General features: G+C 41.2%; 1 protein-coding gene across 1 annotated transcript in view; it reads left to right on the top strand.

Moving 5' to 3' along the window:
- Nucleotides 1–26,181, top strand: part of LRP8 (LDL receptor related protein 8) — a 194,744-nt gene that overhangs the window by 104,246 nt on the left and 64,317 nt on the right. The window contains exon 3 of the mRNA XM_075037141.1: nucleotides 12,928–13,050. Within this exon, the coding sequence (XP_074893242.1) occupies nucleotides 12,928–13,050 (123 nt within the window). The remainder of the gene's footprint in view (nucleotides 1–12,927; nucleotides 13,051–26,181) is intronic.

Raw genomic sequence — 26,181 nt, 5'->3', positions numbered from 1 at the left:
TTCAAAGTCGAGTGAATCGCAGCATTTCCTGTATTGTATTTCTTTGTGCCATCCTTCTGGTTTGGGTTTTACATTTTCTGCGCATCCAGTGTGATTGGTGGTGAACAGAAGCCTTTCGTTCCTGTCCTGTGTTAGCTGAGCTTTAGGGCTGGCAGGTGAGAAGCATCAGAGGAGCAGTTGCTCTTTGTGAATGTAGGAAGTATTTTGGAGTGACATGTGCTGTAGCTGCGGTGTATGAGTGAATTGTATACCATTTGGTAATTCATTTTGCTGCAGAAATGAGTAGAATGAGCAGCGTAAGGGCCACCGAAGGTGTGTTTTTAATGCCTTTCCCTGTCAGCATTTCCCAGCACAGCCAGGGCTAGAGACTAGTTGTCTCTTTGCCTCAGTTTCCCTCCGTGTGCAGTGAGGTTAATGGTGCTACTCTGTGGCATTGAGTGGAGGTGTCTGAAAGATGTGAGCTATGCCAGTAGAGGTGGGAGCACACGGGTACCTCAGACAAGTAGATAAAAGGGTAATGTCGATCGCTGGTGTAGTCCGGCTTATCAACAATCTGCCTGCTGCTCCCCCATGACCTCAGTTCACAGCAACTTGAGAGTAAGGGGAAATGTGCCCACTAAAAATGTTGACATGGTTCCACCATCTGCTTCTACTGTATTAACTTTCCTGACTAATTGCGTGTGTGATGCTGTGCCACATGGTAGCTTTGTTCTTTACATCAAAAGACAAAGCCTCTTTGTGTTTCCTATGGACCTTTGAACCAGACTTGCCATTGAAGGCCCTGTCAGTGTGACACAGTAGCTGTTGATGTCTTCTTGTCTTGATGATTAGAGAGCTCAGAATAAGTAAGCTTGGTCATACTTGTTAATAGGTTAAAGGGTATTGTTGCATGCATCATAATTTCCATGTTGTGCCTATTCATTTCCCATCCCCAGGGTACTAGTATTTAATATTGCAATGCACAAAAGCATTTGACAACACATGATGATGGGTGAAGAGGTTTGTGCTTGAATGGAGGAACTGTGTGACTGATGCCTAACTCTTAACCTGACCACTTTGCTTAATGTAATGCAAGAGCCCATCCGCTCATGCTTCCTGGCAGAGTATTAATAGACGTTTGTTTGGCGCTGTTCCGCCGTAACAGACTTGGATCAGAGGATGAACCTGCTGTTCAGTCTGAAACGATGCTGGCTTTGGAGACGTTTTTGAAAATGCTTTTGTGCGTGATCCCTTACAATTCCCAGAGCTCTGATTCAGTGGTCTTAAAAAGCAAGATTCCTGGCAAATTAGTCATTGGATGCAATTCGTGTCTTCTTTACAAAGCAGTTAACAGAGCTGTAGAAAAGGTATCTTCACAGGTACATATACAGGGACATCTGTGGCACTGGTCTGTCTAAAGATCATTAAGAACCAGGATCTAAATTTTTTTTTTAATCATCTTGAACATTCCTGATGTGTCGCTACCCAGTTAATACAATGCAAGTTTCTATACCATGCATATTGGTATGACATAAGAATGCTCTTCAGAAGTGTTTGTTATGGCACAGGGGATTTCTGTGTATATTTTTTTTTTCTTCTGCGGCATACCAATTATTACTTTCTATTTTCCATTTCACTTTTTGGTGTCTGAAGCAATTAAAGAATTCAGGATAATGAATGCATGGTCAGAAAGGGGAACTTTTTTTTAATAATCCTAGAAATAAATTTTTACTCCAAAAACTGCCATAATTTGGCTAAAAACAAAGCAAATGGAAAAAGCACTGGATTAAGACTTTAGAAAAATCCCTGCTCCTTTTATTGCTGTTGACTCTTCATTCTTCCAAGACTGTGCAGTGGGTATTTTAATTGCGGTATTTTAACCTCCCAGAAAAGTAAACTATGGCATCTGGGGTTTTTTAACTGTATAGAGCATCTCTTGCATTATTCACCCTACAACTTTAATCAATAAGTAGGAACAGGAGAAAAAGAGCAAACGTGGATCCAACATTAAGCAACTGGACCATGTATAGATGTGACATAAAATGCAATGTTGCTACTAATAAAAAATAAATGCAGCAGAACCAAGCAAAGAAAGAGCTTCATTTCCCCTGCTGTTGGTTGCCAAACGGAATGCTCAGGTGTGTTACTGCACATGTAATTCCCTAATTGGGAGCATGGACCCACATTGCCTTTCCCTGCTGGCCACCCATGCAGATTTGTGCACAGAACTGGCAATACCTTCTTAGTCATCCCAAATCTATTACGCTTCTCTTGTCCCCTCTCCCTATTCCCACCAACAGAAGGCATCCTTTTGCCACCAAGAAGATTGAGTCTTCAAGTATGAGATTTAGGTTATTGATCCTGGCTTTTGAAAAGCCCTTGTGTTTTTTTTCCTTTTTTTTTCTTTTCTTTGTTTTGTTAGGGATTGTGAATTTTGCATTGACTTGTCCTGGGTTTCCAGTGTGTCATTAGATTTAGGTAATTTGTATTACATGTCAGAGATATGTGGGCTTTTAGCAACTAGCACATTTTTGGGAATGTATAATGCTTGTTCGTAGGTATGTCATATGCGCGTGTTTTACCATGCTTACAAACACAGAGCTTGCAGGTGTAAATTTCAGGTTACTGTTTTTCCACACAGTTGTAGTAACAGTATGCAGCCTGGACCCATGCCAAGTTCTGCAAAACAGGGCTTAAATGGTATGTATTTCTCTTCTGGCTGTTTTAAGGCTGAGTTGCAGAGGAAGTGACTTTGCCTGCAATTTTGGCGACTCCCAGTGTGTAATCATGCTGCTCTGCTTTCAGTGGCAAAGGTGACTGGTGAAATTGCTGCAGCTCCCCAGCAGATGCGTTTTATGTTCTCGAAGCCCATGTTGGCCAAGTGACCTGGGCTGCGAAACACGCACACAGCTGCGTGAGGGCAGACTCTAGCAGCGAAGTGGCGAACATGCAGCCAGGGGTTGAGGATTGCCAGAAATGCCTTACACTGATTTAACCCCAAAGACAGTGTAGATCAAACAACAGCTTGAGTTTGGGACTTCTTGATTTACCTCCTGCATGCAAACTTCAGTTTCAGCAAACTTGCCATGAAGTTCTGTTGAAGGTGCCGTGTTTTGCTTTGGTGTACTTTAACCTCACAGTATGTACATTAAATTCAGGCAATGAGAACTTAAATGCTGTGTCCAAGCTGTGAAAGGTGACTTCTGCAAATAGGGTCTCCTGTATAAACTCCAGTGTTACAATGTTTTGATGCAACAGCATAACCCAGGCAAGAAATAGTAGCCCTTCAGGCTTTGGGGATGTTCTTTGCCATCCTCTTCACTGGTCTTGGAGATTTTGTTACCACCACCTATGAAAAAGGAGTAATACTTAAAAACATCAAATAGAGCAGAACTCTTAAGTAGTGACTGTATAGGGAGGTCCTCCTTTTCCTTGTATCCCTTCTCAGTATCACTTAGTGAAAAGATCTGTGTTCATGTGTCTTAATTTCCTCCTTTCTTTCCTTTTTTGAATAACTAAAAGCAAATTTAGTATGGCTGTTCAGTTTCCCTGGTACCTGTCTGACAAGCTATGGGCATATTTGTAGGTGGGAACTAAAATTGCTCCATGAACTTAAATTAACAACTTCTGCTTTTCTGCCTTAATATGTTTGCTAGCAGAAATGGTGTTCAATATGTTTTGTCCTCAGGAAGTCTGGCTTTTTTCTTCAGGGGATTGATTGTTTAACCTCTCTCTGGAGATGGATAGCCATTAATAATTTGGGGATATCAAGAGTTTTCAAGCTCCCAAGTACTACAACACAGTGTCAGCCTGGCTCAAGAGAGTCCAATGCTTGTGATCACTCCCAAGTTTCAGAGTCTGGGGAGTTTTACACAGTTTTCACCTTTCTGTCCAGGAATGTTTTCATATCTCTGTGACCATCCTGTTGAACAGCAGTATTTATAGGTGTCTCCTTGAGGCACATAACTCTGACTTAGGCTGAGGGTTATAAAACCTATATTGAAAACAGACATCATAGGGTGTCATAAAAACATCTGCGTCCAATTTTGCACAGAGACCACTGAGGCCAATAATTATTCATGGGCTTTGGTGATGTTTCATCAGGGTAGAATATGGCCCCTAGTGTTTAATTCCCAGAAATAGAAAGGCAGAATAATGTCAAGTGCCTCTTGAGGAATTTGCAGACATCCTTCATTGTGAAATAACATACATGTAGGTGCCACCCAAGAGCTTGTGTCTTGCAACAATGTCTTGCTGCTTTTTAAAAGAAAGCAAAACAAAACCCAGAACAGACAGACAAAGCTGGCAATTCTGTCAGCAAAAGTCAGTGCAGATGAGCATTAGGCAAAGAAATATTTAGAAACAAACTGGAAACTCAGAGCGTACCAAATCCTTTGAAGAGGTCGTGACTGCAGCAATATGGAGTTCTGGAAACATGTTCAACTTCTACGGCAGAGTGATGGCTGCTCTTTTCTGTACAGTGGAAATTTTGTCTTGAGCTTAAGATACTGCACTAGCAGATGTGGCTGAAAGATGTGGGTCAGATCCTTGGCTATGCCACAGATTTGCTGCATGACTTTTGGCATGTCATTTAATGTCTCTGTGTCCATCTGCCTGTAACTGACGACATGCATGACTTGTGCACTTCCAAGTTCTCAGATCTCTTAAGTGAGAGGAGCAAGCTTTCCAATAGTCCTTTCGCAGAATGCTACCTTGCATAATCTTTGTTGTAATAAAAATTACATTTTCTGAAACCTGACCCTGTCTCTACTTGCCAGCCTCCTTGTCACTGTTGCTGCTTGAGGATGAATGTCAGTGAGATTTTGTCGGTGGGCATGTTCTGACACTGAATGTCAGGTACTTTTTCGGAACTGCCAACTTGCCACGTTGCAGTGAGGTTGATTGGTAGTATCCAGAGGTGACTGCAGGCTGGACAGGGTTGTCAGCCTATTTCTGAGAAAAGCTGGGGGTGTATTTAAGATGCTGGTAGGAAAATCTGTCCTTTCTTCCCCTTTCCTCTGTAGAAGGACATGATTTTCCAATTTACGAGTAGAATAGGAGGGAAGTTGCTTGGTTTTCTTGTGGGTTTGTTGGTTGGTTGTTTTTTGTTTTGTTGGTTTTTTTTTAAACTCTAGAGACTTGAACACTGAGGCGATATGGATTCCTGCAGAATAGTAGTGAGAAAATTGTCACAAAACCTGGTTTTGTACAGCTTAAAAGATCACTGATGCTTTACAAGTAGGTCTTAAAAAACAAACAAACAAACCAAACAAACACAAAAAAAAACAAAAAAAAAAACCAACAACAAAAACTGAGAAAGCTGAAGGAAAAGTGGAGGGAGCAGATGTTGGAGGAGCTTTGCCCAAAGGAATGTGTAGCACCTTCCTCTGAAGGGAGGCAGCACTTGAGCTCTCTTCCTGGGCTGTTCCCAGCTGCGAAGCTCCCCAAGACAAAGCCCCAGAGCCCTGCTGAAGCCTTTGAATTCCAAGGGAAAACTTGTCTTGAATACCCAAGTAGTATGTTTTACAGACCTCTAATGCCCTCGAAGGACCACACCAGTCCAAGTGATCATTTTGTCCTTGAATTCTCTTCTGGGATTCCTGCTTTTCCTGCTGGTGAAGCGTGGTTTGTAGGGACAAATGCCGCATTTGTTAAACTTTTATATTTGGCAAAAACCAGAGCCACTTTTGAGTGTACAGCCCCTTGAAGTCTGAAATGACAGCAGCAACCTGAGGACAGGTTGGGGAAAAATTTTGTTCAGTTTTGCCTTGATTACATGAGTAAATTTAGCAATGAAGGCATGTATTTGTTGAAATCGCTTTAATTTCATACATGAGAACAAAATACTATTTCAGCATTGTGTTTTCCATAGCTTGCAATTAGGTGCTGCCATTTTCCTCATGTTAAACTTGGCATTAATCATGAAAATGTATTTAAATAATTCTAAACAGGAGCCTTACACATATTACCATTTAAAATGCGCAAAGGATACCTTTGATACTAATGAAAAATCACAGGTGACATCTCTTTTTCTCCTTTTAATTTAATTGATTTGATTTGATTGATCAGAGGGGCTAGTTTAGACTCTGCAGCTGCATGTTTCGGTTACTGTGATAGCAGCTTCAGGCAGTCCCAAATGCTCTGACTAGGCTTCTATCAATTGGGGGTTGTTTCTGGGGCTGGTTCAGGGGGTCTTGGGGAGAAGTTTCTTTAAAATGTGTTTCATGTGGAGAATCAAAGGGACTGTGGTCTGTGTCTAAGCACAGGCTGTTTGAGGTGATCTGATAAATCTTGCTTTATAAATGTAATTGCCGGCTGAGATGGCAGTGTCAAAAAAAAGTGGCCAGATTCAGAGAGTGGCTAAATATTCCCTTTCATTACTTCAAGGTGTCCTTAGTTGTCTGAAAATTGAAAGGACTCGACAGTCCACGTCCACTAGGATTTCCTGACACTTCAGTTCTTGGATCTTAGCTGTTGCCATTTTGTAGCTGCAAAACAACATGTTCCTGGGATTTCCCATACGGAGGATTTGGCAGCGAGGGGGTCACCTGCAGCCAACCGTCTAGCCCTGGCAGAGGTGCTGCCCTGGGGGTCGGGCTCCCAACACGCAGTGGTCGGGTGCCTAAAGCCAGGGCAGCTGGGCACGGCCAGGGATGGAGTTTTGCCCATCTGCTGTGACCAGGAAACCACACCGGGGTGGATAGTCCTACACTCTCTGTTACAGTTCCTCCTTTGCAAAATTGCCACCACGTTAGTGGCAGGAATTGAGAGTACTCAGGCTGCAGTATTGTCAGATGTAGATTAGGATTTTCAAATCTCCTTAAGAGGGCTAAGACATCCTTTGGGTGTATAACCTGGCCAAGGGATTTGGGATCAATATCACAGACTTTTTTTGAAGGGCAGGGACGCTGACAAAGTATGTGGTTAGGGCTCAGTCTCCTGCTCCAAGAGTTTTCTGGGTTTGGGAGTATATGTCAAGTTTGCGGTGAACATAACTTTGAATTAAAAAAATAAAAAAAGAATTTGCTTTCTTGTATTGCTGGGACTTTTTGTTTGGGAGTGGCATTTGCAATGCCATGGTGGCTCTGTTTGTGGTCAGGAGTTGACTGAGGTTATAAACTGAAGGCGACTGTTTGCTGTCAGGTTTTGTATAGCCCAGAATCTCTCTCGAGCTGAATAATGAGTCCAGCCCCTACCTTTCTCTTGGTAAGCAGAAAACGTTACTGGGCCAAGCAAATGATGCAGCTGGGGTGTATTTTGCTCACTGTGAGACTGGATTAATTGAGGTCCTTAAGAAGTGCAGGGTGAGCCATAACAATGATGTATTTTCTTCTGGGAAGAGCTAACTTGTGTCCCATGTTACTGTTCAAGCTGCTGTTGGCACCTCTTGGGGCTGAGTGATGGCGATGGTCTGTGTTAAGCTCCTGAACTTGTGTGATGCTGCTTTTCTTCTTCTCATATGGAGTCTTGTCAGCGGCTCTGATAAGCCACTGATCAAAGTTGCCATTGAAGTTTCCCGGCATGAAATGAAACCCTGTTTTATGAATTTCAATTTCTCTTTCTGGCCTACCATCGTCTTCCTATTCTCACATCCTACAGGGTTGTGCTATTTTACTGCTGCAGAAGGATCACAGCAAAACTTTCATTGTATGGCCTTTTACTTTATTTTACTTTTACAGTGGCTTGAGTGAAACTAGCTTCTGCAGGAAGGCTGAATACTGGCTGCAAATGAGAACAGATACACAGTTTGACAGGAGGTCCGGTGTTGATTCAGAAGTTAAAGTAGGAGCAGGATCTATGTAAAGGAATGAGGGCAGCAGAACAAATCAAACTGGTTTTCAATGGTTTTGGTGTCTGGGTTTTTTGGTCGTTTGGGTTTTAATCCCTAATTGCCTTCTTCCCTCTGCAATAAACCTACCTCAGGAATGAGGTGCAGAAGCTGCGCAGCTCCAGCTGGCTGGCAGCATGTGCCGCAGACCGGCCCAGTGACCACTTTCTGCCCTCATCTCCCTCTGTGGAGCTGTAATTTGATTGTTCTCTATTGGGCTACCAATTTTATTTAACTTGTAGACTTATTTTTCACATCTTTCCCCCCTTTCAGAATTGGTGGGAATTGGTCTACAGTTACTGAGGAGGGGAAATGGGGAGAGAGCACAGTCTGTGGGGTCTTTGTGGTTTAAGCTCAAGGATGCTCTCATCAGCCCGGTTTTGTGTCTGGATACACAACCCAGAGTTTGAACAAAACCCTTAATCTAAAAATCCTGTGTTTAGAGTCTGTTATTACTACATAGGGGCATCGGGGTTCATTCTCTTGGCAGGGGGGAATCTTTGTTTTAACTGTCCTTTACAGGCAAGCTGCAATCAGAAAATGTGCTTTTGTATGTGCTTTTACATCACTGCTGCTGTTGAACAGCTACAGCTTTGCTCACAGAACTATTGATGATAAGAAAGGAAGTATGTTCCCTCTGCTTTTCAACTGTGTTGGTTTGGGAAAATTAGAAGTAGCAAAAAATGAAACTATCATAGAGTGGTGTATTGCTTAGTATTACAGATGTGCAAAATGGGAATAAACAAGGGGCATGAATTGGAATTGAATTACAGAGGCCCTGGTGTCTTACAAAGAGTAACTGTAAAGATGTTCCTGCCCCATAAAGCCTCTAGAACTGAGACAAAAGTTAAGTGAGGTTAAATGAAGTGACTGAGGGCTTGTGAGGGCAGTGGGAGGCTGATAGGTTTTATTAGAAAGAGGAAGAAAAAATAAATCCTGGACCTTTCAGTTAGGTTCAGATACCCATTTGGCTTTAGGGTCAGGGTTTTGACCTTTCAGAGAGAGGTATTTTTGAAAGTTAGGAGTCACATTTAGATCATCTAGTCCCTTCTTTTAGCCAGTACAAGATTTGTTCCTTTCAGTATATATTTATTTTCTCCAGTCTAATTATACATATCCCCAGTGATTGGTTGGTTTTTTTTATGAATTCCCTCTATAAGTGTTCATATTCTAAACGAGGCTCCTTGGGTTCTATGCTTTTAATTTGCTGCAGGGATGAACCCTGAATCCTTACTTGCAGGTCAGGGTAAGAGACGTGAGTAATGAAAAGGAGAAGGATGTTTTGCAAAATGAAGGACCGTGTTGGTTTGATGTAGTTTAGTTTAAAATTCAGTGTGTTAGTGGATTTTTCTGTCATGGCTGGATAAAGTTGAAACCTTCTTCCCTGCCCGCCCCCCCCCCCCTTCCCTTTCTTCCTGGGAGAAGAGAAGCAGGAATTACTTCCTTTGACCCAGCCTTCCTTTGGAAAGCTGCCTAAGCCAGGTCTCTTGCCCCATGGTCGCACAGGCGCCAACTTCCACCCTGGAGTTTCTGACATATCTGTCCAGCTGCAGATGTGAGAAAGGAAAAACAGGTACCAAAGGCAAATCAAGCAAGAGTCAAAAGAAAGGCAGTCTCTTTGGTGTTGCTCTGTGCATCTGAGCAGGGGAGAAGATGAAAGGCTCTATGTACGCTTCAGTAGCTTTCTCTTTTCTTGTTCCAGGTGTTGGTTTGCCCCCCCAAGGAGCAGAGGTGCAGGGATGCTGTGACTACTTACTCTTGTTTGTTTATGTTCATTTGGAAGAGACATGTGAGCAGAGCTGTCTGGGCTGCTTACAGCAAAGGAAATGGATCTCAGGGGAGCAATTAATTTTGCTTGGCTATTTCTGAGCCAGGTGAAACCGTAAAATGAACCTGTGTCCTCCCTCTTGTCTAAAAGGGATGTATGTATTTATTTTACATTTTAATGCACCACTGACAATTTATGGTGTGAGCCTCAATGCATTTTTAATAGAGAATTGATAGAAGAAAGGTGTATAACATGAGAGATTAGTAGAAAAGGTTATTGGACTTGAAAAAGAAAAAGGAAGGAAAAAGTTGGAGAGCTGATATTTTAATTAACTGCTCCCTGCCTGCGTTGGGATCCCAGAGACATGACGATTGAGTGCCAGAAGGTGAATCTGGTTGGAAATAAAGTGATTCCAGTCTTGTACGAGAGGTGAGAAATGAGACAGTGCTTCAGTATTCTCGCAGTCTGAATAATCTGGGTTGCTGTTTGCAACGCAAAGCATACTTTATTGGAATTAAGACAGTCTGCAGAGCTGTGACCCAATGTGTTGGAGAGTAATAGTACTAAAAAATAAGAACAAATAAAATATAGTATTAAAGTATAAATAATAAAAAGCAGAAACAGTAAAAACACCCAAAAAACAGTAGAAGTAAATATAATAATCATAGAAAGGTTTGAGCTCCCCTTCCCTTAGTCTTGCTCCTTTAAGAGATTCGACATCTTAGATTCAAGCAAAGGATCAAATGCATTTGTATCCTGCTGATTTATCTGGCATGGGATTCTTGGACCTTTGGGTGGGCATGCGGACAGGGATGATGCTTTTTGGTGATACTGCTGATGAGCAGTTGTGCCCAACTTCATTTTGCAAAGAGGAGCTGCACTTGGGGAGCACACTAACACCTTCCAAATGACGCCCTGGGACTGTCAGTAATGCTTTCCCCCCCCTTTTGTGAATTCTGGCAATCTATTAATTGTGCTGCTGAAGAGCAGTGTCAGGGGAACAAAGCAATCAGTGCCACCATCTGCTGTGAGCAGGTTGGCCATGTTGAAGGGAATGCCTGTTACGCTCCTTTCTGTTGCTGACCTCCTCGCTCACACTTGCATCCACATGTCCCGGAAATAACAGTGATCAGAGTGTTAGACTGATGGAAAAAGGGAAGGTTTATTTTGAGGTGGAAAAGCAGTCGTGTTGCTGTTTGGAACTCTAGCGAATAAGTCAAAGGATAGTTTTCCTATGGAAAACAAGACATTAGGACATTGAGAGAGCTAGTATAAAACTAAATACATTTTTAAAATTAAGTTTCTTATGTCTCCAGTATTATGCTAGTCTCTGCTTTCTGGATGAAGACATATGATTGTTTCATTTGTACGTGCCATAACCTTCCCCTAAGAGCAGATACTAACATTTTACCCAGTCAGCTTCACAGGGAGCAGGAGAGTGCTCCGACTTCAGTTATGAATGCATATCCCATCAGTATTTGGTCAGAGTTTCTGGTCATTAAATACATCAGATTAATTCCATCAAACTTGCATGAAATACATCAGAAGTGATGCATGATAGCCAGTTTCACAAGTTTTGGTTTTCTAATCAGAGATGTTAGGAGAAAGTCTTTTCTCTCTGATAATGGATGTGCAATACCTTTGGAACATCAGATTGGATTCTTAGTATGACTGGTCTCTTGTAAAAACTCTTCATCTATGTGGGGTTGGAGTTTTTTCCTATTTTAATTCATAATATCTGGTTTTGAATGACTGAAGAGAAAATTGTCTTCCTCCCTGCCCCCAGAATCTGGCTCATTTAGCAACAGAAGGGGAGTAAATGTACGTTCTCTTTATAAAGTACATCCTGAGAGAGAGTACAGCTGCTTAGTGATGCTTTGCAGTGTTTTCCTGCTGGATGCCTGTTCAGGGAAGCTGCGTGTTTTGCGTACTAGAAAATGAGTACTTGATTTCGGCCACGTAGACCTCTCCAGTACCTCACAGAGCAATGCTCCTTCCTTCTTGTGTGGGCACGTGACCGATATTTAACATGGCTCCCTCTGTGACAGCAGCTCATGTAAGAAAAAAGAAAGGAAAATAAAAGATCAAACCCTGGAGGCTTATTTGTTATGTTTAATGCTTTCAGAATGTTTGCTGGAAGAAATATTGATGTAGCAATGATGTGTGCACATGACTTATATCAGGGAATACCTACCAAGCTCAAACCTCGCCATGAGGGCAGCTAAGCAGTGAAACAGATTGCTCAGGGAGGTTGTGCTGTCTCCATCTTGGGGGTTAAGACCAGACTGGATAAAACCCAGAGTAACTTGGTCTGACCTCAGAGCTGACCCTGTCTTGAGCAGGAGGTTGGACTTGATGACCTCCTGAAGTCCTTTACTACCTGAATTTTCCCATGATCCTATTAGGTTGTGAGCAGCTTTGCAGAGGGAAGAAACAAATCTTCTCCCTGCCACCAATTCCTATGTAAAATGATCACTAACAAAGGTAGATACCAGTTAGCCATAGGGTCTTGCACTTCAAGGGTGGTAATACTGAGCCTGAGCCATTGCTCGTGACTGTCACGGCATGGCTGTTCCCTTCCTAGCAGAAAATCCACTGAAGTCACCATTGCAAAAGCAGTGAGTGCCTGGTGATCGCACTGACACTGAGGACACAGACTGAAGGGGCAGATATCTACAGATTACTTTTTTATGCTGCAGTGGAAACACGCTGACTAGTATTACAGGGCACTGGTTCTGCTGTGCCACTGGCACAAAGGAATAGACCAATTAATTGCTTGAGTTCATGTCTTGCATCTTTTTCAAGCCTTAGATTAATGCAAGCAAAGCAAAGAGTGCAGAGTGGTTGACATTTAATTAAATGATTTCTATTGTTTTGAGGAGTGCTTTATGATTATCTACTATGGTGACAGATGTACTAAAAAGCCGTGAATAGATTGCATAGATAAAAACATTATTATTTAGATTATAATTCTCCAAAGGTGAGACTTGTTTGTCTTACCTGTCTGTAAATTATGCAGCGTGCTTTCAGTTCTATGTAGGCAGCACCCTTTTGTAGTAAAAGCCTGAGAAAACTATTTTGAAAAAGAACATCCCTGGTTTTTGAATGTCTGGAAAAAGACATAAAAGAGTGAATCCATGTTAAATAATGGAGGGATAAGGGTTCTAGCAAGAAGAAACGCCTGTCTTTGATACCTGTTCAACTCTGTCACGAAGAAGCAATGTTGAATTTGAAGTGAATCCTTTCAATACAGGGCCATCAGTATCATGTCAGTGGGACTGGATGCAGTGGAGGTCTTGTGCACTGCTTATATTCATGCTAAGTACTTTTTTTTCTTTTTTTTTCCTTGCAGCAAAGAAAACCTGTGCCGAGTCAGATTTCACTTGTGACAACGGCCACTGCATCCCAGCCAGGTGGAAATGTGATGGTGAAGAAGAATGTCCTGATGGGTCAGATGAATCAGAAGCAGCATGCAGTGAGTAGCACAGAAAAGTGGTGTTTCTCAGACATGTTGTCTTGTGAAAGCGTAGAGAAATTGGAGGTGTTGTTCCCAACACTTGCAGGATGATGTGTCAACTTTTGCTTCTTTTAGAACAGAAATTAAAGACACAAAAGATTCAGGTCATTCAAATCAGATGGTTTCAAAACTTTCAAATGTACCAGTTTTCCAGACTGTGATACAGGCAGCACTATCTACTGTGTATTTCTGTAACAGAATTGAAAACATCTCTGGCTCTGTTACAGTTTATCGGGTTGTAAAGCTCATGATCAGCAGCAGTGCACGAAGATTCACACTCGCCTGGGATAAGGCCTTTTGGAAACTCAGATTTGCAGCATTTTGCATGATAGCATATTGGGATTTATCATCACTGCAGGCAACACTTCTGTCATTACAAAGGAACTTTGCAATGTTAGAGTATTGCTCAATTATTTATTTATTTTTAATATTTTTGCCTTCGAGAATAAATGAAGAAAAAGGTAGCAGATGAAAGATGAACAATGTAAAATAACTAAAGCTGAGAGTAAGTATGATAGATATTAACTGCATGTAACACCTTTTAAAAACTCATTGATTCAGTCAGTAAAAGGACATGCTTGATTTTCACATAGTGCATTTTATCTTGTTCTTTTGACTGTCTGAGGAGGTCCATTTGTATCCTTTTTTCTAGGACTGTGAAGGGTTGTCTGATGTTGAGTTGAAGGGAATCCCAGGGATATTTTAATGAAAACACTAACTAATGTGTAGACTTCTATTTAGAATCATAGAATTCTATGATTCTATGAATCCCAGGGATATTTTAAAGAAAACACTAACTAATATGTAGACTTCTATTTGTGTGCTTACTTATGTATGCAGAATTGTTCTTGAACAGACCATGAAACTAGTACAAGCCAGTCTATTGAATTTCCAGTCATGTACTTCACAAATATATTCCCATGAGTCAGAAGCAGCGTTGGAGGAAGTATTTTATTGGATTTCACCAGAATGGGGCACACAGAGGACTTCAAAATTAACCATACTTTTATTTTTAGGCCTAGTACCAGTCGTACTTTCTCCCTAATTAAGAAAGATGAGTGCGCTTCTCTTGCATAAAATGAATGGAATCATTTTTGCAGCCATATAGAGGCTACAGAAAAAATTACTTTAGTAACTGCATTAACATATTTATATATTGTATGTGTTGGTCTTTCACCCTGCATCATCCTTAGTCAGAAACTATCTTATTAATGCTGCTTCCACTACCTGATTGCCTGGAGGGGGGCTGAATAACTAAGCAGCTCCATTCTCTGCAGTCTCTGTTTGTAAATCTTTTGTCAGAGGCCATAGCCTGGACCATGCTGTGCTAAGATCCCTGACAATTTCTCTTAATCATCTTCCATTCCTTTTCTGGCTATTCTATTCCTTTTCTAGCCATTTCACTTTCCATTTCCACCACTCCACGCTGTGCTCCCCCAAGCCCCTGCCCCTACCCCTCGTGTTCATCCTCTGGGGAAATCAGCCTTAAAACTTAAATATCATAAAGGAGACTTGACCTGAGCCTCTGATTGTTACAGTGTGGGACTGCTGTCCTGAGAGGAAAGTAATTTGTTCAGTTTTGTGTGACTTCTCCCCCCCGCCCCTTTTTTTTTTCACCCCTGCTTGAAACATTCCAAGAGACTGAAGTCTGCATTTCTGTGGTGGTTCTGTTCGGAAGAATAGATGGCCCTTGAAATGTTTCCCTGCTGCTAATGAGAGTGGGCCAGTGTAACCTTGACACAGGAAAAAGTTTGTTCCCATTCTAACAGATGAATCGGGAATTCTTAGTGAAAGTAGCAGTATCTGTATGGACCAGTTCTTAATTTGTTTTTTAAATACAAGGGCTTTGAAACCAGCTCAAAGGCTATGGCATATAACTATGCCATATTTTATTTATAGCTGTCTCAAGCAGATTTACCACGCTTTACCTCAGCATATTTAGGTTTTGTTAAGAGTTTTAGCCAAAATAGGTCAATTTTTGTGTGATGGATGCATGAACTTGTGTCTTGATGTTCACAGGATACTCAGAAGCCTGACTTGTGGCTAGCTCCCAAGAGAAGCCAATGTTTCTGTCTTTACCAGTTAAAAGCTTGCCTTTGAATCTTAAAAATGTCTGCAACTAGAATTTTGGTACTTTACTTGTTTTATAGGATTATTCAGATCTGAAGTTCACACTTAATCAGATGAAGATCAAGTAGTTTTAATCTTATGACTGTTGATAGCTATAGGCTTTAATTTGCATGGTAAGGACATTATTTCCAGACATTTTGTGTCTTTGTCAAAGTATGTGTCATCTCAAATGCTGATCTGATCTGCTCTGTGAGGAAGCAGAATCAACCTGGTAACACATAAGCATAGTGCCAGTTGTGGGGTTAATTCACGTATGTTTGCATGTCTTCCTACCACCACTGGTCAAGACAGCAGTAAGTTATAAGCCTGGTGGCTATTAAACAAGAAACTGGAGTGTTAGGCTTTGCTTTTAATTGTACCCTTAATGGAAAAGGCCTAGCTCTTTGTAAATGTAAATGTTATTTAAGGGCAAAGAAGAGGCTGTAATGACAGACAGAAAATGTAGTGAGAGGCAAAATGTATAGTTGGACGTTCCTGTATGGTCCTTCCCTCCGGTCCCATTTTCTTTCTCGCTGATGAAAACAAGGCTGAACTTTCTCCCTGTGGCTGAGGAATGACTGCAGGCCCCTATGACTGTCTCATTTTCCTGTTTAGAAATTCAGCACAGTGCTTTGGAGGAGCCTGCACTGCGGATTTTCCCTCGGGAAGGGGCAGGTTGGGAAATGGAGATTTCTCACCTCTGGCAAGATCAAACTGCTTTATAAAATCAATTGCTTTCAGACAGGCCACATAATTGCCGGCACCTCTGCCAGCATCTAGGGTTATTCCTCAATTAATGCAACATTGGGACATTGTCCATAGTCCATTCAAGCCTGGGAGGTTAAGAGCATTGATAACGCTGATTGTTGCATTTTAGGAGTATTTCCAGCTTAGAATGTGATGAAAACAAGACAGTTCCTCTCAGCATCTAGCCACCTGCTAAATGGCTTTTTATTTTCTGAATGCTTTTATGGTGTGTTTTTAAATACATCTTGTGCTCTCTTATTGGTAGTTAGGGATGTTGTGTCCCCATCTCTAATGCTCAGTTAAAGGTTACAGTTTGTGGCTGGTTTTTGGTTTTGTTTTTTTGTTGTTTTTTTTAAGATAACCCTGCTGCAAAACCAAAACAGTACTTTGCTTTTTCTGTTTCCCAGATCACTGAAGTTGCTCAGCTTTGTAGCTAACACTATCCTCTCTAGGGATGTTACCCATCCCCAGGTGTTCAGGACAGCATGACCTGTCTCTTGTCAGATAGGTAAGATGGTGTCGCAGCTGGCCTGATTTCTGTTGGAGCTGTGATATCTGGGGCCTTTTCTTGCTATTCGTGCAATTATTTTTTTAAACTGCATTTTCTTCAAGCCGCTGAAATGTGGCTGGAAGTGGTAGCTCTGAGGGTATCTTTTAAGTCCCATTGAATTCTCAGCTGATGAGATCTATAGGACTTCTCCCTCTTGTGGGTTTTGGTGCTAGTTGAAGGTTGATTAATTTCTAGCATGGGCTGATTTTGGAGAAGATGGTTATCCAGGCTTTTTGTTTGAAATGGGTCATTATGAATAAGAAACTGCTTGTATTTCTTCATTTTCCTTTGAGCCAGATCCTTAACCTAGACATGCTTTCACATCCATAGGTTTGTCCAAGTGAATTATTCATGTAACATGTGAGTGTTGCCACTAAACCTCAGTGTTCTGCCATCTGTCAGTTTTTCAGTGCTATTATCTGGCTGCTGAATTTATTTTGTCTCATTTAATTTCTGTTAAGGTTTCAAAGAAATGTGTCCCCCTTTTCTGTGAGCTGATCTATTCAGGGGCATCTTGTGGGCTGGATCTGTTCTCTCTGAAGTCATCATCAGAAATATTGTCAGTTTTGGGGGGAGGTGTGTTTTATTATATTTTTTGTTTCTGTGCAGAAGCAGAATGAACCCCTAAATCAAGAGAAGCAAAACCATGTTGAACTCAGAAATCAGCGCTATCCACAAGGGGCAGAAGGGACCGAATTCACAGTTTAAAAAGTTGTGTTGACTGAGGCTGGGGGAGGGAGGAGAGGGAGGAGGAATTTAATATTGAAGAGAAGAAAGTTATTTTGAGAAACATACTTAATAAATGAAAAGAAATGGGATGGTGGGTGAGAGGGAACAAAGAAATACCATTTAGCTGTGCTGCAGCAGTGGTCCTGGTGGGGAAGGGCAAGAGTTAGTACCTGGGCATGCCAACCTCCAGCCTTGTCTTCCTTGACAAAGCCTTTTTAGATTCAGCAATTGCCTGAACTAGGCCTCTGTTCAGGAAAGGTTGGCTGCTTGTACATAAAGCAAATGAGCCACTTTGGCCTTGCAGGATACATGCCAAGAAAATAGCCAGGGGAGAAGCAGACTAGTCCTCCCTTTTGACATCAGCCATTGCTGCTTCTCCCTGCCTGCCGTGAGGGAGAGCCTAGAGCGGGTGCAAAACTACCATTGCTGGAAGGTGCTCTGAAATGATAATGGATTTCATCTTCATCATGCCAGCTTGTTAGTATGCAAGGAGCTCTCCACAAATCATTAAAAAAGGATAGCAGAGTATCTGGAAGTAGTGGGAGTAGAGCTAGTGTCTCTGTCAGCCCAACGCCTGCAACTCCCACGTGCCTCACCAGCAGCTGTTTTGAGATACAGAAAATACTTTTGACCTCAGAGTAGGCTCGAGTGCTGAGGATCTTATAATTGTTTGCAGCAAGGTTATACAGCAGCATGCCTCTACTAACTGCAGGAGATCTTTGGTAGCCTACACATACTCTCCCATTGGAGACCCGACCATGGCCAGAGCCCTGGGCGTATTTTTCATTGCTTTCACTAAAAGCAACCCAGTGTGGCTTGATGATCACCCTGGAGCTGTGGTACAGCCACTGCTGATATATACAGGCTTTGCTTATGCATATAAAAAGATTCCTCACTATTTTCCTATCCAGTTTCTTGAAGCTGAGAGAGGGGGAAGGGAAGTAATTTTTCTTACTGAGCTAACTGGGACCTCCAGCAAAATGAGTGTTATCCACCTAATGCTGTTCCAGCTCAGGTACTGAATCACTCTGCTTCTTTACAAGAAGGAAATTTTAAATTTCCCTCTGAAGTATTTTGATTATTTAACCAGTGACTTAAACAAAAAATCTCTAGAGAAAAATAAAAACAAATGCTAACAAACAGTAACAGCACTGATGGAAACACAAATTAAAGGGATAGAGCAAGTGAAAATCTAAGCTGGCAAACTCTTGCCTTAGGACATTGTATATATAATGAGATCGAGGAATGCAGGCAGCATGAACTCACCACATTCCTTTATCAGATATGTGACATTCTCCTAGTTAAGAGCAGAAATTATTATACAGAAAGGTATAGTAGGGTGTTATGAGGAAGAAAAAGAGAAGAGGAAACCTGAATTCATATTGCATTTAATAGGGCAATGATTTAAGAGGGCAGGTTTAATAAGAAGCAGCCCTGGAAATAGATTTTTTTTAAATGGAAATTGAATATAAAATCAAACCCTGAATGTTGGTTTGAAATACGGTACCAGTTCATGCAGTCCTTTTTATTTTGAAGTACATGTCACGAGCTGTTCAGGGAGATGTATCCAAACTTGACAGTTATATTTTTAATGGGTATTTTCCATGGTCCTAGGCACTTTGTGTGCTGCTGCTGTGTATGCTGATCTCTCACAGTGGTGATCACTTCTGTCCTCATTTTCTATTAAGTTGCCCAAATGCAAAATTCTGTAATTGTTGGTAGTGTTGACGGTATTGCTTGCTCCCTAATGCACAGTCCTCTCCTAGCTCTCTGTTCACCCCAAAGGATATTATGTCTCTATTACTCTTCTTTAATATAGATCTCCTGCATGACTGAGTGAGTTTGGTGACATTACTGTGCTTTTGTGGAAAGTGACTTAATAAACTGTTCCTTGCCCTTGGAGAATTTATGCTGGAGAAGGGTGGACTGTCTCATTCAGGGCATCGCATACATGGGGCCATTGAACTTCAAGCAGCAAAAGAAAAAAGTAGGCCAAATCAGGCAGGCATAGCCAGATATCAGCTTTTAGGACCTGGGGCAGTAACAGAAAGGATTTTGTTTTTTCTTGTTTTTTTCCCCCCCAATATTAAGAGTAGATCTGTTTGTATATATGTGATAAGATGGTGGGGGATTGTAAATGCAGTGGAACATGTAAATTAAAGACCATTCTGTTGGATTAATTTGTTACAGATCATTCAGGGAATGGAGTAAGGTGATGATAATGTCAGATGTGCATTTTAACAACAATCCCACTGCACTAGCTGGCTATTGCCAGCATAAAATACAGCAGCTTCAATAGTCTTGTCACTGTCCCCCTGCAATTGTCTCCCCTTCACTGTCTCTGCTGGGCCGTTGGGAGCACTGCTCAATTACAGCAGCTGAGGACCACATCTGTAAAACAAATACAGGACAAGGTATGGGATGTGGAAACACTTCTAGAGCTACAGGATCCTCCCAGTGACAAGGCACAAAAGAGGCAGTCTCATTTTCCAGATGCCCAGACTGGTTTGTGGGGCTGATGTTGAAAGCTTTGATTTGTCAATGTGATCAAATTTATTGAGACAGAATAAAATGAAAACACCCCATGATCATCTTTCCATGAAATCATGGAATAATTTAAGATAGAAGGGACCTCTGGGGGTCATCTAGTCCAATCCCCTGCTCAAAGTGGACCCTGTCCTTATGTTTGACCACCCTCATTAATGAAACAAATCCCTGTATCTGGCCAGACTTTTCCTTTGTTGCAGCATGTGTCTGTCACCTCCCATCCTGTCACTGTGCACTTCCAAGAACAGTCTGGCTCCATCTTCTGTAATCCCTCCCATTTTGTAGTTGAAGGCAGCAATAAAATCTTCCTTTGGCCTTCTCTTCTGATGGCTGAACAAATGCTGTTACCTCAGCCTCTCCTTGTATGTAGTCTCTCATTTCAGATAATTGGAAATGGCACAATTCTACAACCAGGTTTTACGGTTTTTGCATTGTTCGCTCACCTCTGTCAAAGCTTTACCACGCCCAAAATATAACTTAAAAATTAACTCATTTTTATGTCTTTAATATGCTACTTAGCTTCCAGGTCTAGTTAGCAGAAGGTTCCAGACTCTTGAAAACTCCTTTCCATGGAAGTGCTTAACAGTACACTGGAGATGGACAAAACTTGTTGAGGCCTGTTAGCAGACTAGTTCCCTATGGATCGTGGCTTATAGTCCAGTGCATATTTTTAAAAGGCCTTTTTATTCTAAGCGTATATAACTCTTCAACTTCTCACAAATGTACCTTTACTCCTGATTTAATCATCCTGTCCCAGCCAGTGTATACTTGCTTCCCAAGTGCCTCTGGTTCCTTAACCACTGTAACCGCTTTGAATGCCTCCAGGTGTGTCCTTATTGAGAAACCCCAACTTGACCTCAATATCCCAAAGGATGCAAAACCGTAGGGACTAACATAAGAAGTCTTTGACAAGGTAAGGAACCAAATGCAGTTTTTCGTGCGTCCTGTTCCTTTTCTTGAAGCGTGAAATTATCCTTTTTACATCAAAGGAAATTCAGCAAATTCAAAGCCTAGCTGTCTATCCCTAGCAGTGGGATAACTTTACCTGTGGCTCATGGGCAGTGAATTACATCTCCTTTTTGATGATTACATGGCTGTGGTGGTCTCAGCATTTTACTTACCTAGAGATGTAAATGAATTTAGGGTATGTAATGATTGTCCTCCAATTCTACCAGTATTAAAAAGTTTTAAGTAGTACCTGTTCAAAACAAAATGTGTTTCTTCCTTTAAGGGAAGGTGTTTAGAGCTTGTATCTCAGAAGTGACCTTTTCAGAGGGCTGAGTCCAATAGAAAGAACAATAGAAAATACTTACCAGGTCTTTTCTGATGTTTTTATTGTTCTTTTCTTAAGCAATGTTACCTTGCAAGAAAGTCACTTTTTCATGTAGCATTGCAAGCTTTGACACTTGCAGTGTCTCAGATCTACTTTGAGCTTTTGCTAGTTGACTGCTACAAAGATTTAAATGCTGGTATTTAAATATTTTTCCTGTTGGTCTAATGCGTTCATGCAGTTCATAAACAGGAATGGTCATAAAAGGGTTTGATGCTGCCTTTTTATGGCTGTAATTAATCTTGCAGTTATTTCAATAGGAGAGAATAGCAGGAAAATGAAAGTTGAGCATGTGAAGCTCTTGTATGTGTAATTATTTAACAGGCCATAAATATTGAACTAGTAAAAACTTAAGAGGTTTTCAGAAATCTCAAGCAGCTTTCATTGCCTAGTGCTTTCATTTTTTTCTGTTCTCTTGCTGCTTGCTTTCTGAAATTCAGACTACCTGATTTTTATATTTATATTTTTGCTTGTTTATTGCAGGGGGGATCACGGTTGGTTTACTTACTATGGCTGATGTGAAAAGAAAATAATTTCTGGGAATCAAAAGAAAAACATAATTTGAAAATTGAAATGTTTTGCAAACTGAATGAAGCAGTATTGTACTGCAAGAGCACAGAAAGCAAACCTTTTTTTCTTAAATGGGTGAATTATGGTGTGAGGAAAATAAGTGACTATCAAATGACATTTTAACATTTTTCATGTTTAAATAGCTTCTGTGTTTTGATATCATAATGAATTTTATGTTGAAGCTGTGACTCCTAGTTCCACCACCTTTTCCTTCATAGGTATTTTTCCTCTCTTTCTTCATTTCCACAGTTGTAGGATCGTGTTTTCATTCAGGACAAACTCCCACTGAAATCATTTGCAGTTTTAATAAGGGTCTTGTGATACTCCATCTTGCTTTCTTGAGGATTAGGATCATGATTAAGATTGGTTTAATATGCAGTCTCTACATGCTTTGGTAGATAATTTATGTAATTTAAACCTTGCACTGCAGATTTTTAATTCTGTGAAATGCTTTCAGTCAGATTGTGCTCTGGCATGAAGCATGGTCACTGACAGCGCTGTCTGCACGTGTGAGGGTAGTGTGGATCTTCATCCTGTGCATTTGTGGGAAGCAATGAGCTTCCAGAGCTGCTGAGAGCCTTTATCAGGGCTTTGCTTTTGCAATGGCTTCTAGCTTCCTTTCTAGGGACACTGTATTCAGTGGCTATATTTGATGTGACAGATTTCAGCTCACCCTTTCCATTTTGTATTTTAACATATTAAAACATGTTAAGAATCCTTTGCATTAAAATACAGAGGACTTGACTTAGTAGCTTTGTTAGACCACATATACTTACACGTTCCCATATGAATGGACTCATGCCAGTTATTGCACCATTTTTCTGGCTTATACTACTAGGGTAGTCATCTTACCATGTCATTTGAGTTCTCTAAGTGTGCTGTTGTACGAGACTCAAGTTATTGTATGAAGACTGTGAATTCTCTGTTTTGGCATAGAGGTTGCAAACACTAGTCATTTTAGCACAAACATAACTGTGCTTCTCCCTTTTTTTTGTACAGGGAGAAGCATGTCTAGCATGTTTGACAATCAGCAATTTCATTTCTAGCCATTGTGTGTGCATTTATATGGGTAAAATTATACATGTGTATTTAGAAATGCACATATGCACACACACAAAAAATAACGGTATGCCGTTCAAGCATTTCTGCAGCTATGTCGGCCCTGTATGGAATGTGAATGAGAAATAGCGATTAACATACTGAATTCTGCTAGAATTTATATGTTTCTGCTTCAATTCCTGCCTCTAGACATGTTGCAAGTGTCAAACTTGGAGCTGAGTTGTGTGAACCAGCAGGGATATTTGTAATGAAGTAAAGGTATAGGTGGTAGGTGAAAGCCTTTTCTTCTCAGCCACAGGTCTACACACACTATTCTTGTGCGACAGCCTGAACACATTCAATTAAAATTACCATCTAAGCTGCCTGTTCCATCCTCTGAAAAAGAAAACAGGTGGGGGTTTCTTTGTATGTATATAAAAGATGAAACGTTTGCTCTGAGAGGAGAAACACAGTCATTTAATACGAGCAGAGCCTTTTCAGACTTACTTGCTTTTGCACATATTAGAGTGAGAACATACTAGAAGTTAAGTCTAAACTTGTCTACAGAATCCTTCTTTTGCCCTGAGTTCTTCATGTTCTGTTGGTCCCTTTGAGCAGCACTTCATTTGTTGATACCTATAACACCTCAGAAGAGTTGTCACCTTGACATGAAAAAGCAGCATCTTCATTTGGCATGAGCTCGGATCTTGATGCAGCAATTGCCTCTTTGTGGCTGTGCAGATGTTACCAGCAATGGTGCAGGATGGGTTCCTTTCAGCTGCTGTGGCTGCTGGAGATGACCTAACATGGAGCGTGACACTGCACTTAATTTTTCCTTTATGGTACGAATTCTTAAAAAGTCCTGGATGCTGTTTGGTATATTCAGTCCATTGATAGAACAGAGAGGAGATACCATAATGGCAGATAGAAGGTGAAATACCAGTGTTGCAACATACTTAGGCAAGCTTTTTGTTTGAATTAAAAAAAAAATGCAGAATTCAGGTAGCAGGAAAAAGTGTTTTATGATGAATTCTGGCAGTTTCCTGGAGGCCTGTATAATTTTTCTTTCTATGATTTTTATCACTCATCTTGGCAGGTTTCATTACGTTTACTCATCTAGGGACCTTTTGTGCCTTTATTTTCCCTATTGATAAGAAGCACTTTTGCAACTATAATCTCTTTTACAAATGGGTATGGTCTCAATGCTGCTCGACTCCTTTATCCTTTGTATAATTTTGTCCCCCTAGCGTTCTGTGGGGCTTTTTCCTCCCTGTTTTGATTATGAGTAATCTCTGTGAACAAGAGAAAGAAAATGAGCTTGGGAAGAGGGAAAATGAAAGAGCAGCTGCTGATACAGAGGCTCAGAGAGCCCCACGGGTGTGTGCTGGACTCTTAGCCACAGTTGAGAGACTTCTGAAGAGGCTGTGTTTTCATCGCTGTTTGTAACCAGCAGGCCCTCGACGGAGCGCAGCGTGCAGTCTGTGAGCATTCCTTCTTCCCAGCGCCCGGGGTACAGAGTTGCTTCTTGATTAGCCAGAGAAAGAAAGGGAAGGAGCCAGCATGCACACGTGCAGTTGTACGTGAACCCCCCAGTCTCATTTGTGCTTGAGCATCTGCAGAAGTGGTGCTGCCTCTGCTGGACCCTGAAATATTAGTACATGTGTGGCTGTCCTGGGATGGCACCAACTGCAGAGCACCCATTCTGCTGACAAAACACGGGTGTATGGGGAAAAGGTGGTGACTATTCAATTAGTAGCCTGACATGGTAGATAACTCCAATTATGGACTCCTCCCTATGACTCTGACCTCTCTGACCATGTGTTCAATGATATTCCAGCTTTTCAGAACAGGAACTGAAAAGTTGCTCTGCTTATCAGGCACCTGTAAGTGCAACTACTGATGTTTCACTTTTAAAATATTTGATTGCTGGCATGCTTGGAAACGGTGTGTTAAGCAAACAGGTTGCTTCAGCTGAAAATGACTGGGAGGAAATCAAGATAAAAAGCTACTGGTAAAATTTTCTAATCTTCCAGATTTCCCAGAGTACACCAAGCTTTTACAGAGTTTATGTATAATGAAAAAACCCACCCTGTAACATTCAATTTAATTAAATTAATCTGCGACAAAAAAATTAAAGTGGGCTTTGGAAGAGGTAATTCAAATCTCTCAACCAGTCAGATACAATGTTTTGTTTTTTACAAAGCAAAAACATGTGTAAGTTTCTAGTAGGGCTTTTGATTATTTTAATCAGTGGTTTCTTCCCAGCTTGCACAATATGTTCACTTCGAAACAGCAATGCTGTGGAAGATCACAATAGAACAATCTATGGTTTTGCTCATAATTAAAGTTCCATTCTGTTTCCGTAATTACCTAACTGCTTATCTGATGCGAAACTTGGAGAAACAGTTCCTGATCAATTATATTCAAGCCAGACAGCAAACTAAACTGCTTTTACGGGATTAAAGAAACATTGTCAACCTTAAAATCATATTTTTAAATCATTTTTGCACTTAACTACTCTAGTGTGAGCCCCTTCTGAATTGTACTTCTATCCGATAACCAGCAAGCACTTTACAAACTGTGATTAAACTTGGTGGTTATTGCAGCATCAAGAGGTGCGTGAGATGCTTCAGAAAAGTAGATCAAACATGGGTCCTATAATAGCATTCACCATTTCCTTTATAATTGAGTAATTGTGTTTGCAACAGAGCATTGCTGAAACCAGTGGGGTTCTGCCATGACCCGTGCAGCTGCCTTCTAGCACAGAGCTTACGGCTGTGGTGAAGTTGCTCACATGGGGGCTTGCAGAGTGGATTTTGTATCAGAACAGGCTCAAGTAAACCAAGAAGATTAATGAAACAGAGTAATAGCAGAAGGAATGGAACAAAGATTATAGTAATAAGGTCAAAGGGGTCCCTCATCTGAGGACAAGCATGGCTTGAGTGTTACCCTTGTATATACACAGATATATAATAGATAGGTATGTAATTCTATTGCCAAATCTTTAATGATCTTGTTAAAAGTAGCCTGTGAAGGTGGATTTGAGGAAGAACATGAGCAAGTATGAGAGGATGCTCTGTGCAAAGGGCAGGGTGAGCAGCAGTTAAGGCAGGAGGGGGAAAGGAAGGGGTGGGAGAAACAAGAGTCTGGTGCCAGTGGTGGAGCACAGCTGCTTCTGCTTTCCACGCTGAGGTAGTGGTAAGAAGTTAAGATATCGGTATGTGTTTCTCAGGGGGCTTGCATGACATTTGCTCAGGGAAGTTGTTGAGATCCAGGTCTGGCAGTCAAGGAACCTGGCTCTGCTGCTGCCTCATGGTGGGACCATAGGAGAGTGAATTGGTTAAAAGCATCACCATCTGCAAAAAGAGAGGTGTAATTCTGTCAAAGCTGCTCACAGTGGTGCTGCTGTATCTTTACTACATGATTGGAGTACGTCTGTTGAATATATTCCTCTTCAATAGACACCAGC

The sequence above is a fragment of the Buteo buteo genome, chromosome 10 (genome assembly GCF_964188355.1).
Source record: "Buteo buteo chromosome 10, bButBut1.hap1.1, whole genome shotgun sequence".
NCBI lineage: Eukaryota > Metazoa > Chordata > Aves > Accipitriformes > Accipitridae > Buteo > Buteo buteo.
Note: the sequence above shows the minus strand (reverse complement) of the source record. Positions and strands in the feature narration are given on the sequence as shown.